General features: G+C 34.9%; 1 protein-coding gene across 2 annotated transcripts in view; it reads left to right on the top strand.

The window, feature by feature from the left end:
- The window catches only part of Gen (XPG-like endonuclease), a 317,873-nt gene that overhangs the window by 28,049 nt on the left and 272,544 nt on the right, over nt 1-17,280 (top strand). For both annotated transcript variants that reach the window (XM_090416218.1, XM_090416217.1), the window contains exon 2: nt 4,166-4,324. In XM_090416218.1, the coding sequence (XP_090272344.1) occupies nt 4,167-4,324 (158 nt within the window). In that variant the 5' untranslated portion in view covers nt 4,166. The remainder of the gene's footprint in view (nt 1-4,165; nt 4,325-17,280) is intronic.

Below are 17,280 nucleotides of genomic sequence, written 5' to 3'. Positions count from 1 at the left end.
TGGAATAGTACAACATATACATTCTAGTATAACTATCTGCAAAAGGTTATCAAATTGAACAATTACAAAAATTCATATTCAGATACTAGTAACTTCTTATTTAGGTTTGAGGATTATGGCTAATGTTGAGACTTCTTAATTCTTAAAGCATCAGTAGTTCTTTCACATAGTTCTCTCTACCCAATTAGATATTAAATCATAAATATATTAGCTCAGTTTAAAGTATTCAGAATAATTACAATCCATTAACTATCAAACATTCATTTTTCAGTTCTTTATGCTCAGTCAATCAGGTTGAGAATAGTTCTTAAAAGTTTAACCTTCCAAATCTTACAATAACTAATCTTATGACAGGCTACACTATATTCTTTCTCAGTCAGCTAACACTTAATAGATCAACATAACACTTATTATTTCGAGGGGAAAGTACTTCAGTACATCTAACATCCAACCATTTATTGACATAACATCACAGTTAAGGTCAAAATATATCCGACAGAGTTAACTGTTATTGCTTCACACAGGTTATAGAAAGGACAACTCTTACCGGATTACTGCTTCTACACATCGGATTCACATAGGCACATTTGAAATTCTTGTTGACTTTTACTTTATGGCAACACAATTCAAAAGAAATCTTCCACTATAATAACTGAATTATAGACACAGAAATATGCTGAACTTGGTTTAAGTTATCTGCTAATTCCTTATTTTCTTCTATGTATTAACTTCAGTTCTGCACTATTCTTCCACTAACCATTTGGAATTTATCGTAGTATCAGAACTCCCATAGAAGTAATTCAAAATGCCTATTAATTCCTTGTCCTTTCCTAGCCGATTTTCGGCATATATTAATTCCCCTTCTGCCACTCACTACCTATCTCTATGCTGTCTATAGGACTTTTCCCTTACTTACTTTTGTTTTCCAATCAACTACGTTTCTTCTTCCTGCCAAAATCCGGTTCTAACCAGTTCAGCTTATATCCACTGGCTTCTCTGTTTATACACGGTAGCTCACGTTCTCAGCACAAGCTAACTAAAATAAACTCCGTTTCTCCTTCAGCAGCCAATCAAATCCAATCAGAAGAATTACATAAAATCACTCTTACATACAGAAATAAAAAGATTCATCACAATTCATATAATATACATTTAAATTTACATACACACAGTTTCTTATAATAAATTTTACAGAATAAAATGAATGACAGTTATATAGAGTCTTTTCATTATTATTACTTATTCTAAGATTAAATAATTGATTAATAATACACAAAACTCGAATCATTTATATGAATAATATATTACAAGCAAGAGACTAACAACAAATAATATTTACAAGTCTTGCTTTTGACAGTGGATTATGTTAAATATGAATGAAGTATTATAATATATAAATTATCTTCATTCACAATTTAACATGATTTAGAACGATTTGCAATTTCACATGGATGCTTATGACAGATGTACCAACTTGGAAAAAAAAATCTTGCTGATAGTGTTGCCATATATGGTTGAGGCTGAGAACTTTTCAGACCACCGTTATATATGTATTTATATATATGTGTGTACTTTGAGAAACTGATGAGGCTATAAATCTTGGAGTTTTCATAGACAGGAAATTGATGTTCAAAGGTCATATAGCAAAAATTGTAAAGACAACTCAGAGAATAATGGCACTGCTGAAATGAACCTTGATATGTAAAGATAAGGTAGTCACTTTGCCTCTTTACAAGGCCTTAATAAGACCTCACTTGGACTATTGCACACAGGTCTGGTCTCATGGTTTCCATGATGATTCTGATACAGTGGAGAGAGTGCAAAGTAGAGTGTCAAAGATGTTATCAGGATTATGGAATACACATTATGAAAACAGATTGAGAATATGTAGGCTGCAGAAACTAGCAAACAGGAGAAAGAGGAGTGATATATGATTGAGACTTACAAACTTCGAAAGGGTTATAAAGAATTTCAGTGGATGGAATTTTTCATTTTATGGAGGGTGGGGGAAAAGGATCCGAGGGTGTCCATGGAAGTTGAGAATGAACTGTCAAGAAGGGGGATTTTTCTCTCATAGAGTAGTGCGTGATTGGAATGGATTGCTGTTAGATGTTGTGTATGCAAGTAGTGTGAATGAATTCAAGAAGAGGCATGACAGCTGATGAAAATAGTATAGCTTCCCTCGATGAATTCCTGACTCCCTGGGGGATCTCTCGTAATAATAATAATAGTCGATATGTCATAATGCTCTAATGAGGTGCTGTTACAAGAGGATTTCAATAGGTTGGTACATTGGGATGAATAATGGGGAATGCTACTTCAAAATTGCTAAGTATAGTCACCATTTTTGCCAAAGAAGGTGGAAGACTTGGAGGTATGTGTGTGTGTGGGGGGGGGGCTTGGTTTATAGATTGCCAAAGTTTAAGGAATACATTGTTAAAGTTGTGAAGGTTACCATTCTGTAATGCAGAGGATGATGATAGCGATAGTTTTACTGTATAAGACACTAATCAGACTACATTTGAACTTCCATGTGCACAGAGTTGGTCACTTGTTGTGACCAGTTCTGTGCAGAAACCTGTCACCTGTGGTGAAATTAACAAGGTCATCATGTTCTGATGACCTTGTTAATTTCATCACTAGAAACACTCAATCCCATTATTTCTCTCCTAAAATAACTCTTCTCAGTCCTGCTGATTATAACAAAATTTCTAGATACGATGACATTCCTCTTTGGATATCTTTAACCTCTATCTTGCTTGGCATAAACATATGACAGATATAATCTTTATGAGAAACTAGTTTTTCTCTTTTGATTATGACCCATTTGTAATTTGTTTCACACTCTCTCTCTCTCATGCAGATATCCACTTTCTGCTGCTTACATTTTGCTGACAATTACCGATCTCATCAGAATTGGAATCACTAATTCTCCATTCTCCTCTAGGTCTGATAGGACATGTAGCAGATTATTCAGGTAATGGAATCCAAATCCATCTCACTCCACATAGTTCTTATTACAGTTCAGAAAAGCTTTTCTTCCTCTTTGTTTGTTTGCTTTGTTGCTACCCTTATACAGCCTGCAAATTTATGTTTTTGCTACAAAAAAATAGTGTCTGTAGATCTTCAGATAGCATGTTTATTTTTTCTTTTCAATTTGCAGCTCATATATGCTACTAGTATATAATAAGTTAAACACCCTCTAATCTTTTTATGATCATTATTTTATTATGATTTTGTGTTGTGGGGGAGGGGTATTTTTCCCTTATGAGGTTGGTTTAAGTGAAGTTTTTGTTTTGCTTATGTAATGCTTGTTTTTGTTTGGTTGGTTTGTATAATTATTATATTCACTGCTTACTAAACATAGTGAGTATTTGTGGTATTTGTGTGTTAGATAGCAGTCATATTGATCGTAGTGGATTTTAATTGTTTCTGGTGCTGTGAAATCAAAATGCACCTGCTCTTAATTATGTGATTGCTTTAGCAGCTTAAAGAGGATGGCAAGAGTATGTGTAAAATGTAATTTGAATGTCGAGATTTAGGAGGCTAGCAATCAGTGGTGGTGAAGTGTGAGTGCATCTGTGGGTAATGTATAGTAGAGTATACATTATTCATATTAGAGTATTCATATACTTCTGCTGATTGTAGAAGTATGTAAATATATTGGAATGTGATTTAAAAAGTGAGAATGTAATTTACAGAGTTCGGTAGATAGAAGGATCAGGTGATATGATTGAGACATAAGTTATTGAAATATGCTTAACAGATCAACAAGAGGAGATTTTTGAACAGGTGTAGAACAAAGGAACAGACAAGGCGTCACTCTGGAAGTTAGTGTATGCATGGAATGCATTCCCTGAGAGGGTATATAAATGTGTACAGATGGTGAATTATTTTAAGGTATGATATGTTATGATACCTAGACCAGAACTTTCACTGCAAGTCCCTTGACTCCATGGCAGTTCTCTGGTAATAAAATGAACCTGAGATTGATTTTGTAATGTATAAATAATTTTTTGTAATATAATTCATGCACTAAGTATAATGTTGGTTGATAGCTATTTTTGATCATTTCCATTGTACATTTCATAATAATAGTAATAGATGTTTATAATACTTTTTGTTTGCAGTATAATTACCGGAACTGTTTTTGCATTCTTTACAGGATGGGTGTTAATGATTTATGGCCAATTCTAGAATGTGTTCGGAAACGCCAACCCTTGGAGACTTTGTCAGGCAAAACATTAGCAGTGGATTTAAGTGGTTGGGTTTGTGAAAGTCTATTATGCAAAGGATTAAATAAAGTTAAGAAACCTCATTTAAGGTAATTGAGTATGCATAGAATTATAATTAATGAAGTATAATTACATTATAAAACTTCCATATATAGCATTGAGTGTGAAATTAAATTCCTGATCATTTTGTGTGTAATGTGGAGGGAGGGGGAACCTTATGATGTTGATTTCTTGTGCCCTGTATAATGTGCAGTTTGAACATTTGAGATGAACATTAAGATTGCTAGCTGAAGTTTTGTTTTATTAGGAATCTTTTTTCTTTATCAACAACTGCTTGAACAAAAACTCTCAGGTCAGGCAGATCAGCACTCTCTTTCTTTCTTTATGAACACAGTTCAAACTGAAGTATCTTTGTTTTTATAAATCTTCTCTTATCTGGTCTCTTCACTTTTCCTCTGGGCTTCCTATTGGTCTTTGCATCAATTTTCATTTCATACATTTTTGGTATTCGTTGTAAATTTATTCTCACTGTATGTACAATGAGAGAGAGAGTTCACGAGTATTTATAGTCTTAGAATGGTCCTGTCTACATTTCTTATTCTATCTTTCCTTGTTTTTGCCAACATTGTTCTGAAGCTTTCATTTCTCTTGCTTTTCACTTGGTAAATGGTAGTGAAATTAGTAGGGAATGCTTGGTGGATGAAAATTCATTAGGAATCTGGAAACGAGTTTTTTATTTTTAATGGTTTTAGTTTACGACACAAGAGAATAACAAGAAAATAAATAATATATTTGTTTACTTAGTTGCTGATTTTCATTGGTTTTATACCCAGAATCTTCAGAGCACAAACATTTTGTCACAGTTCACAGACAGTAACAATTATTTGATATTGGGAACAGTTTAAAATTGTAAAAGACAGCATAATCTGTTGTTGAATAAAGTGAGAGGTTAACAAGTATTAAATAGATCCTAAAATGACTGTCTCCCAGATTTATAGCCATTCCCAATAAGTATGGCTGTAAATCAATACAGCCATACTTATTGAGGTTTAGGAAATATTTTAAAGCAGCTGCTGATTCCATAAACAGTCTCTCTAACCTATAATGACTTCTGTGTAGCCCTTCAGATTTTTCCATCTAAGCCTGTGTAAGTGAGCATCCAAGCATGGCTTGCCAATCCTGACTTGCCATAACAATAGTATCAAAGTGGAAATTTTAACATATGGGGGTGGGGGGTTACAGTCATTAACAAAAAGTGTGGTGAAGGAGAAAGTAGTGGTAAGAGCTGCCTGTTTCAAAGATACTGCTCTTTGTATATGTAGGCTTTCTATAAATAGAAAAAGATAATGATTTTGAAGGTTCAAGTGTATCCTAGGAAGGACAAATGATTATTTAATTCCTTTTCCATTGTGGAGTTGACTTTAGGATGTTGGCTGCTGTTTACATGCACCTAAAATTATTTAATGTATCTGTACCATGTGGCCAAATAGCAGACACATCATCTACATAACACATTAAAATCACTAGGTTGAACATAGATGTTGAGTGCTTGGCTCCCTAAGTGTTCTCTGTAGAAAAATCATAGGATGTTCAGAGTTTGTTCTTAAGTGAATCCCATTCACGTAAAGACAAATTCTTTCCTTTATCACATCCATGAGTACATGAAGTGCCCTGTATTTGTCACTTGTGTTACTACAGATAGGAAGATGTGTTGGCTTCCACCTCATAGAACATGAGAAATGCATTTGGCACTATTGTTATGTAAAGTTGGGACTGGTAGACCATGCCTTGGACACCCTTTCATGCAGGATTAAAAGAAAACAAGAAACCAAAGTGCTACACAGAAGTCGTTACAAGTCAGAGATCTGTTTTTAGAATCAGTGGCAGTTTTAAAACATTTCCCAAACCTCAACAATTTGATCTTAAAATGACTCTCTGGGAGAAAGTCATTTTAAAATCAAATTAATACCTGTTACCTCTCTCTTAACAGGAGATGGCCTCAATTATGACCTTAGTTTTAAAACTAAGGTCCTAATAAAAGGTCTAAATAAAGTTTTTTTTTTTAAAACTTGTGTTTTAAACTGTTTCCCCTATTAACTGGATAAGGGAGTGACTGATTCGCATATCAGAGGGTGGTGTATGGTGACGTGGAATCAAGGCAACAGGGGTGACTAGTGGACTGCCCCAGGGCGCTGCACTAGGATCACTGTTCTTTAATTTGTACATTAATGATATAGCAGAAGATTTGGGAGGGGATTATTCAGTTGTTCGCTATGCAAAACTGAGGAAGGGCAATAGTTGATAAAGGTGATGTAGATATCTTACAGGATACTTTAAATAAATTGGAAGTGTCATGTGTGGAGAAAGGACATGTTTGTCAATTTAATGTTGTAAAATGTAAGGTAATTCACTTTGGGATGAAAAGATTACATGCTTTGTATCATATTGATGGTACTAGTTTACAGGAAATTGATGAGGCTAGGAATTTGGGGGTGATGGTGGATTGAGATTTGAAATTCAGAGGACATATTGCAAGAGTTGGCAAAATAACTTAGAGCATTACTTGGATGGTGAAGAACACATTGACAAGTAAAGATAGGAAGCTTATTATACCTCTTTATAAAGCTATGATTTGTCCACATATTGCCTACTGTGCAGAGATTTGGTCACCTGCATTTCTTGGGGATTGGGAGGTGGTGGAGAGGATTCAGAGATGAGTGACCAAGCTAGTGATAGGTCTGTGGAATGTTCCCTATGAGGATAGATTGAAGGTGTGTGTGGGTTGCAGAGTTTAGCTAACAGGTGGAGAAGAGGGGAGGGAATATGATTGAAACTTATAAGTTACTAAAGGGATTCTATAACATTGACATAAAAGAAAATTTTCAATATGTGGAGAGTAGATGGAAAACAAGGGGTCATACTTTGAAGTTGTCCAACAGTGTGGTTAGTAAGGGTATGCAAACTAGGTTCTTTATTCGGAGAGTGGTGAATGAGTGGAATGGATTGCCAGAGGTGTTTGTGAGCACCCCCACGATGTCTTGATCCCATGGAGGTACTTGTATAAATAATAATAATAACTAATTGTTGGTGTTTGTGTACTGTGACAAACCGTTTGTGATTTGAAGATGCTGGGTAGAAAACCAGTGAAATATGAGCAACTAAGTAAATAAATATATTATTTATTTTCTGTTGGTGGCTTGTGCTATAAATTAAAATCTTTAAAAAAGAAAAAACTCAGCATGAATTGCCAACACATAAGCTTTTGTACACTTCATAAATATTCTGAATGTTCTAGCTAACAGGACCTTTCAAAGATGCACTTATCTAAGAGAAAGGCAGATCCTTTAGGAATAACAGCTGTAATTTTGATGATAGTACATGGTGATGTGCATCATTTATATTGTCATTAAGGTTATGAACTTTTATGAAGTGGATATGTTATTGCATAAAAGCACCCCTGAGATTTTTATATTTACAAAGTACATATATGTCACAAGAAAATGTTAATTTATTTAATCACATTAACAGATATTAACAAAATTTAATCACATTAACCAATATGTGTGCGTAAAACTAGTAAAGCATGCTGAAAAAGCTGTAAAGTAACTAGAAAAGCATATGACATGGTGGCAAAAGAAAAACTGTTCAAAACATTACAATTATATGGTGTAAAAGGGACATATTGAGTGATTCATAATCTATACTTAAGCTCTAAGTCAAAGATAGAATTGAAGGAAACGTAGGAAGATGATTTGATGTAAAATGAAGTGTATGACAAGAGTACATACTATTTCCATGATCAATATTGATGTTATTCATCGTCCATATTGATCATATTATGAAGGAAAGTGGCATTAAACCTGATACCGAAGTAGGAGAATTTTTTCCTAGGTCTTTAAGGAGATAATTTTAATACTCCTAAATAAGTCAGCAGGGAATTCCTAAACAAAATTGAATAACTGTTGTAACAAATTTGGCATAAAAGACTGTTAAAACAAGATGAAACAATGAAAATGGGTAAGAACGTTAAAATGTCATCAGCATCCATGATGGAGAACATATAATAAAAGAAAAATATTCAACTATATATTTTGGCACAATTTTTAATGAAAATTACAAATTGAAAATGAAAATAGGCAACAGAATTAGCAAAGCTGGTTTGCTGGGGATTGAACTAGGTCAGAAATAAAGCATTTGATCTAAAACTAGGGACTACAGATATGAGTAAAATTAGGGAAGTGAAAAGTTAGCATCAGTGGCAGAATCATATTAAAAATTAAGATATTAGGAAGGAACGTGACTTTGTTAGCAATCAGGAATTAGTGTGAGAACTATTTTCAGGTGGCATAGTTGCTTATATAGTATAAAGGAAACATTAGCAAAGAACTGTTTGATGCTAGGATGGCAAGGAAAATACCCAGAAGACCAAGATCTAGGTGGATTGATATAGTTAGAAGTGCCATAGAAGACCAAAATGTAAGATCTTATAGTGTTGAAGTTCTGACAGATTATGGACTAATTTGGAGGAAAATTGTTGATAGGAAGTTAGTAATAATGTAAACTTTTTATGTTGTCATTGTCTCATCACCTAAAGATAAGCTGACTTCCTGGCATCATTCTACTAATTCAAATCCTGCTTAATCAAGAATTTGATTAGTAGACCAAGGCAAATCATCCACTTTACTTAGAACATTGCATAGTATGTTTCCTGTAGGCTTTTGCATCAATGTTGTCTAAAGTAATGGAGAAGTTCATCAACAATAAACTTCTTCAACAGCTGGAGAACTGCATTCTAATTAGTATCTGCCAATATATATTCTCTCAATCAAATTCACAGAAGATCCCCTCACCCAAATCACTTCAAACCTTCTCATGTCCAGAGTCACCTCTGGACATGAGAAGGTTTGAAGATACTTGTGCTGCTATACTTGAAATTTTGAAAACATTTGATAGGATTTTTCATCAAGAGCTTCTCAGTAAATTGCCATTTTATAGTCTGCCTTCCATTCTTTGTAATTGGATTGCTAATTTTATTTCCAGTAGTTTACTGTTTGTTATGGTGGAGGGCATTCTCTCTATCTCTTCATATTTTCCTATTAATACAGGTGTTCCTCACTCTCATTCTCATAAAAAATAAATGATATTCTTTCACTGACCTCAAACCCTGTTTGTAGTTTTGCTGATGATCTCACTTCCCATTCCTCATACTCTTATGACAGACATTGTAGTGCCCAAACATCTCAAGCTTCAAGATTATCTCCATGCCATCCTTTGATTGGATGATGACAACCTAGCCACCTTTAATTTTTCCAAAACACAATTTTGTCTTATTTTTTTTTCTTGCAAAAAAGACTTTAGTTCTCCCTCCCTTACTACTTTGATATTGCTTAGCTTAACAGTTAAGATGATTTCACTGCTTGGATTGACATTTTCTCCTATCTTTCTTGGTATAACTGCATTACTTCTGTAGCATCTTCAACTTTATAGTAATAATTCATTTTGGATGGAAGCTACTAAAATTTGTCCAGTCTGTTCACTTTTTTTTTTTAAATTCAGAATGATAGCAGTATTACTGCTGCTGCTGAGTGGAATTTAATGAATATCATCATCATCATCAAATTCCTGCCATATACCCTCAAGGGGTATACAGGATATGATAGTACTACATGAAAAAAATTACACCATTACTAACTTCCTATCTGCAATTTTTCTCCAAATCATTCTGTTACTTGTCAAGACTCCAACATTATCAGATCTTATATTTCTGTCGTCTAAGGCACTTTGTACCGTATCAATTCACCTATATCTTGGTCTTCCTCTGGGTTGTTTTGCTGCCAACCTGGCAGAGAACACTTGTTTTGCTAATCTTTCTTCACCCATTCTGTTCAAGTGACCATATCACCTGAGATTAGCTCTGCTAACGCATTCCTGGATGCTGACAATGTCAAGTTCTTTCCTAATATCCTTGTTTTTACTATGATATTGCCATTGATGCCATCTGTTCATGCCTCTAATCTTTCTCAGGACTCTCATATCTGTGGTCTCTAGTCTTTGGTCAAGTGTTTTACTTCTGACCCAGCTCTCAGATCCATAAGTTAAAACTGGTTTGAACTCTGTCTTGTATACAGCTAATTTAGTGTTCCGACTGATTTCTCTCTTATTCCATATGAATTTATTCAATTGACTTCCCACCATACCAGCTTTGTTGATTCTGTTGAATTTACCATCTTCACTAAACATCTTGTCTAAGTAACTGAAATGTTTTACTTGTTCCACAGGTTCTCCATTCACAACACAGTTGACATTTTTAACGATTCTGCCTATTTTCATTGTCTTAGTCTTTTTATTGCTGACCTTCATACCATATCTATTACAACAGTTATTCAATTTAGTCAGAGAATCTTGCCGACTTGTAGCAGATTTATTTAGAAGTATAACATCATCCGCATAAAGCAAAGAGTTGACATTAACATCTCCAATTTTGATATCATGTTTAATACCACTTTCCTTCATAATGTGATCCATATAGATAATGAATAACAGAGGGGATAATGTACATCCTTGTCTGACACTAGATTTAACAGTAAACCACCTTCCTGTACTTCCTTCAATTCTAACTGCTGACTTACAACTCAAATAAAGACTAAGTATTGCTTGATATAATGCCCCATTTACACCATATAACTGTAGCGTATTGAATAGCTTCTCTCTCTTGGCACCTTGTCATATGCCTTTTCCAAATCAACAAAACTTAAATACAGATTTTGTTATATTCCCATGCTTTCTCGAATATTTGTCGTAAAGTGGAGATCTGATCCTGACAGCCTCTATTTGGCCTGAATCCAGCTTGTTCTTCACCCAGCTTTTCTTCCACAATTCTTCTCAATCGTTTCTCAAGTATACTTGCATAGATCTTGCCAGGAACACTTACTAGGGAAATACCTCTGTAATTCTCACATTCAGTTTTATTTCCCTTTTTACATATGGGCACTATGAGAGCTCTACTGCAATCATCGGGAATTCGTCCCTCTGTCCAGGCTTTCTGAACTATGCAGTGCAGCCACTGTAAGACTTTTACACCACCATACTTCAGCATTTCTGGTCAAATATCATCTACTCCTGCTGCCTTTCCACATTTTAAGTTTTTGATGTCTTTTTCTACTTCAAGTATGGATATGTATTCCAGACTACATGCCTGGTCAGTGTTTTTTACCACTGTGCTGTCATCACTGCTTGTTTCATTTAGCAGTTTTTCAAAGTAATTACTCCATACTTCAAGGATATCTTTTTCTTCCGTTTTCATGTCACATTTATCATCTCTAATTCCTTTTACAGCACTCTTTCCTCCATTCCTAAGCTTCTTCCACAACCTCCAGAATATTTTGCCAACTTCTTGATGTTTATTTTCTATATTCTTGCCAAAGTCCTCCCATGACTTTTGTTTAGCTAGTTTTACACAGTGTTTAACATTCTTGTGTTTGTCTCTGTATTCTCTAAGAGCACAAGCTGACTTATTTGCCAGAAATTTTGATATGCTTTCTTCTTTTCCTTCAATGCCTCTTTAACTTTCTGTGTCCACCATGGAGTTCTAATTTTTCTATCCTTGCAGACAACTTCACCACATGCCCCTCTAGCTGAATCAGTCAGGGCTTTCTTCAAGGCTTGCCACTGAATCCCAAGGTTTGATTCCTGTTCTCAAACTCTTTCATTTTTTTCTTCAATAATCTTTCTGTATTTTAGTCTACAGTTCACATCTGAGAGCTGCTCAACTTTTATTCGCTTTAAAACGTTCTTACATGTTATTCTTTTCAATATGAAATTCAATTTTATCCTGCTGAATAGTGATCACTTCCAATTTCAAATCCTCTGTACACTGGTGTCCTGCACCAGGGAGAAAACATCACTATCAACAATAACATAGTCAATGAGACTTTTCTTATTCCTTGCCTCTTCTCTCCATGTGAATTTGTGCACATTTTTATGTTGGAACATGGTGTTAGTAATAACCAGTCCATGTCCTGAGCAGAAATCCAACAGGTATTTGCCATTATTATTAGCTTTGCTCTTTTCTCGAAATTTTCCCAAAACATTTTTGTATGTCTGACAATCACTTCCTACTCTGCTATTTAGATCCCCAACAAGGACCAACTTTTCCTTTTTCATAGTGTCAGTTGCTTTTTCTAAAGCATCAAAAAATTCCTCCACTTCTACCTTAGTGGAACCTTCTGTGCGACCATAGGCACAAATAGGTCTCATTGTCCAGTTCCCTATTCTCACATTTGCCCACATTACTCTACTTGAGACCGACTGCCATTAAAGAAGATTAGCCTCGTATTTTGTGTTGAATACTATAGCTACTCCTTCTTTTCCTTGATTGTCATTGCCTGAATATAACATTTTGTATTTATTGCTCAGAAAGATCTCACCAGTTTTTGTCTTTTTTGTTTCAGTCACCCCTATTATGTCGATCTGGTACTTATCTAATTCCTCAGCTAGCTCCATTTCTTTGCCATTCAGGCTTCTTATGTTGATAGTACTGATGTTTAATTCTGGTGATGTTGAGTTGGGGGTGTGCTTTCAGATTTGTTCCAGTAGCTGACTTTTCACTGTTCAGTCTGTTTCCCTGGCGAAAACAACGGGGCCTTTGTTTAACCGGGTGATGCCCCAGCCGACATGAAATTTTGTCATGTTGTACCATCATTTTTTATTTTGGTTTAACCAGTAAGAATACAATTTGGTCGACTAAATCCCAAATTGCCAGCCTTGTTCGTTCAGTATCCAAGTTCAGTTCCATTCTTGTTCGTTCAGTATCCAAGTAGATAACCAACAGAGTGCACCACGAGAAGGTGAGGATTGGACATTAGGTCAGAAGCCCTTGTCCGTTCTCCGCATTCCTTTGAAGGCTATGTGGAGGTCTCCTCTCAGTTATACAGCTTTGACCTTTAAGCACCCCTTTTAATGAATATTGGTATGCAAAATTTGACTCATCACAGTATTTTTTTATTTGAATCAAACTGTGTTTATTAACAAAATTAGGCAAAACAACATTATGTTCATGGTATATTTGTATAGGTGAAAAAACCTCTTTGTCTGGTTTCTTCAATAATGTTATTGTATGAATGCTATCATGAAATTCATTTCTTTACTTGAATTTTGTATATTGTAATGTTTTCATGGTTTCATCAGTTTCTTATTGAATTTCTTTCACTACATGGCTGAGATCATGACTGGAATAATGCATTGATAGAACAGCATTTTTGTTTTTACTTGTACTTTTGCATATATAACCCCCCATAGTTATTTTCCATCCTAAATAGATATACTTGTACTTCCACTGTTAATTATCTCTGTAGTGTATTCAGAAGCACAAAGCAATGTTTAATTCATTTTAAAAACTTGAGTTTGAATTTCATCTAAGACACAAGGAATCTTGTTTCTTAGATGGAATATAATGTCTTTTCAGCTGAAGTTCAGTTAGCCAATACTGAGGTGGTGCAACAGAATAGCAGAATGCTGTCTCATGGCATTCTCCTGTTCTACGCATCTTTTGGAGAAAAACTAATGCATTTCAGCAGTTGTTATTTAAACATTTTTGATCATCATCATCATCAAATTCCTGACATGTATGTACCCTCAAGGGGTGTACGGGATATGATAGTACTACATGAAAAATTTACATCATTACTAACTTCCTATCTACAATTCTCCTCCAAATCAGTCTGTTACTTGTCAAGACTCCAACATTATCAGATCTTATATTTCAGATCTAAGGCACTCTATACCGTATCAATCCACCTATATCTTGGTCTTCCTCTGGGTCGTTTTCCTGCCAACCTGGCAGAGAACACTTGTTTTGCTAATCTTTCCTCGCCTAAGTGACCATACCACCTGAGATCAGCTCTGCTAACACATTCCTGGATGCTAACAATGTCAAGTTCTTTCCTAATATCCTCGTTTTTAATATGATATTGCCATTGATGCCATCTGTTCACGCCTGTAATCTTTCTCAGAACTCTCACATCTGCGGTCTCTAGTCTTTGGTCAAGTGTTTTACTTCTGACCCAGCTCTCAGATCCATAAGTTAAAACTATTTTGAACATTGTCTTGTATACATTTAGCTAATTTAGTGTTCCAACTAATTTCTTTCTTATTCCATATGAATTTATTCAATTGACTTCCTATCATACCAGCTTTGTTGATTCTGTTGTCTATTTCTATATTTAATTTACCATCTTCACTAAAAATCATGCCTAAATAGCTGAAATGTTTTACTTGTTCCACAAGTTTCCTATTCAAAACACAATTGACATTTTTAACGATTCTGCCTATATTCATTGTCTTTGTCTTTTTATTGCTGACCTTCATACCATATCTATTACAACAGTTATTCAATTTAGTCAGGGAATCTTGCAAACTTTTAGCGGATTTATTTAGAAGTATAACATCGTCTGCATAAAGCAAATAATGACATTAACATCTCCAATTCTGATATGTTTAATACCACTTTCCTTCATGATGAGATCCATAGAGATCAGGGTGCTCAACCTGTCAAACACGATCGACTGGTCGAATGCGAAGCGATTTTTGGTCGATCTCTTGTGTATTCCTCCTTACTTACAAATTTAATTAAAACTGAAAACATAATATTTTATTTATCATTATTTTGTATTATTTTTAATTCGCTTGAAGTGTATTGCTATTGTTTATTTATTTTTCGTTAAAACTGCTAATAATAAGACTAATAAGTCTGGGTAAATGAATTAATTTAAATCAGTGGAAGTCAAACAGCGAGCCGACTGAATATGATTATAAGCAAAGTGTAAAAACTCAATTGTAGCTTAAATATTAAATATTCCAAAGCACATTACATCGATTTTTTACTTAGGTTAAGTCCCTTGTGAATATTGTAAAAAAAAATAAACTTTGTTTGTCTCGATATAGTTTGTATTAGATGTTTTGGTAAATAACTCTTTTGAAGCTAACTGTATATACTGCTTTAATAAGAATATGTTAGAGTTGCCCAAGTTGCACGTGATCCAAGTACTACGTGCTTGGACCACGTGCATTAGCTCACGCTAGTAGTCGCCGATACTTTTATAGTTTACTATACTATATTCGGCATGAAACTCTCTGATTCCAATCTTTGAGTTTCTTATTCGGTTTTAAAACAATGTGGGATTTAATATGCCCTGAATTTAAATAATGTTTATATCACCGAAATGAAGCCTATTGGCTCTTTATATTTAAGTAACTTAATGGGTGCACCTTTTTGACATATAGCAGAGTATATAAGTTCTTTTCGCTATACCCTTTGGTATTAATTTGGTCTAGCTACTCACTGATGAAGCCTCAATAAAGGCTGAAACCAGTCTGGGTAGTGACCTCCCACTATAATGTAATAACAGCATACATTTCCTAGGAAATGTGTTTTACATTATGGAAAATACCAAGAATAGCAATCAGAACTTTACCACTTTTGCTGTGAGTTGCCCGAGTTTGTACTATGGGATTATGTGCATTAGCTCACGCTGGTAGTTGCCGATACTTTTATAGTTTACTATACTATACTATATTTGGCATGAAACTCTCTGATTCCAATCTTTGGGTTTCTTATTCGGTTTTAAAACAGCGTTATAAATTTATTCAACTGAATGCCCTCCATGCCAGCTTTACTTATTATGTTGTCTATTTCCACATTCCAAGTTTTCCATCTTCACTAATCACTGTACTCACTGAAATGTTTCATTATTGTGAACATTTAGGAATGTGTGATAATCTCTAATCTCAGGTGGTATGGTCACTTAAGTAGAATGAGAGAGGAAAAATTAGCAAAACAGGTATTTAATTATAGGATGGTAGAAAAAAGACCTGGAGGAAGACCAAATTCTAGGTGGATTGATATGAAATAAATTTCATATCAGCCCTCCTAGAAATGCCTAAGAAGAGCAACATATGAGATCAGACAATATTGAAATCCTATCAGATAACAAGCTAATTTAGAGGAAATTTATAGGAAGTTAGTAATAGTGTAATCTTTTCATGTATTAGGAATTTGATGATGATGATGATAAATTCAGATAAATAATAATAATTCAGATAAATAAATAAATTATAAATATATATTTACTGAGATAAATAACAGTTAAATAATAATGCAAACTGATATAAAGATAAGCTGAATGTGATAATCCCATTTCTAAATGAGATTATCACATTCAGTCTATCACATTGATAGACGACGTAAAACTTAATGAAAAGATGAATGAATAATGTCCTAACAGATTTTAGTAAAGATCCTTAAATATCAGATTTCATTAAAATCCATCCAGCTAAAGTGAAGTTAATTTATGCTTAATGATGTATATACAAGGTGTGATCAGCAAATGGAGACATTCTGGCATCACTAGTGCAGGAAAACACCCAGGACAGCTGCTGAAAATGACTGACAGGGACAGGAGGGTGTTAAAATGGGTGTGCACGCAAAAACTGGCTACAGTTGGCACAGACTCCCTGATGAGTTTCAGAGCACCAGTAACACCATGGTGAGTACTAACACTGTATGAAAAGAACTCCATTTACAGGGTTTCCACAGAAGAGCAGCACACAAGCCGAACATCACAACAACATGGCAGCTCATCTGGCCTGGCCTGGTGCAGAGAGCATGTGACTAGACACTTGACTAGTGGAAAACAGTACTTTGAAGCGATGAATCAATGTTCACCAATTTTCAGTCTGATAGCTGTGTGTGGTGTGGAGGCAGCCTGGTGAATGCTTGTTACCACAGCATGTTGTGCCCACAGTAAAGTTTGGTGGTGGAGTAATGGTGTGGGATGCATTCAGCTGGTTTGGAGTGGGACCACTGGTTGTTGTTCCTTGATATTCTGGATAATCAGGTGCTGCCTACACTGTGGAGTTTTTATGGAATGGAGCCATGTTATTATCATGACAACAATGTCCCATGCCACAAAGCTGCAGCTGTTATGGAATGTTATGAAGAGATGGGTGTTAAACGACTGTCCTGGCCTGTGCAGAGTCCTGACCTCTG

This window comes from Typopeltis vanoorti, chromosome 3 (genome assembly GCF_054136105.1).
Source record: "Typopeltis vanoorti isolate ZY-2024b chromosome 3, IOZ_Tvanoo_1.0, whole genome shotgun sequence".
Taxonomy (NCBI): domain Eukaryota; kingdom Metazoa; phylum Arthropoda; class Arachnida; order Uropygi; family Thelyphonidae; genus Typopeltis; species Typopeltis vanoorti.
The sequence above is the reverse complement of the archived record's forward strand: the minus strand, read 5'-3'. Positions and strand labels throughout refer to the sequence as shown.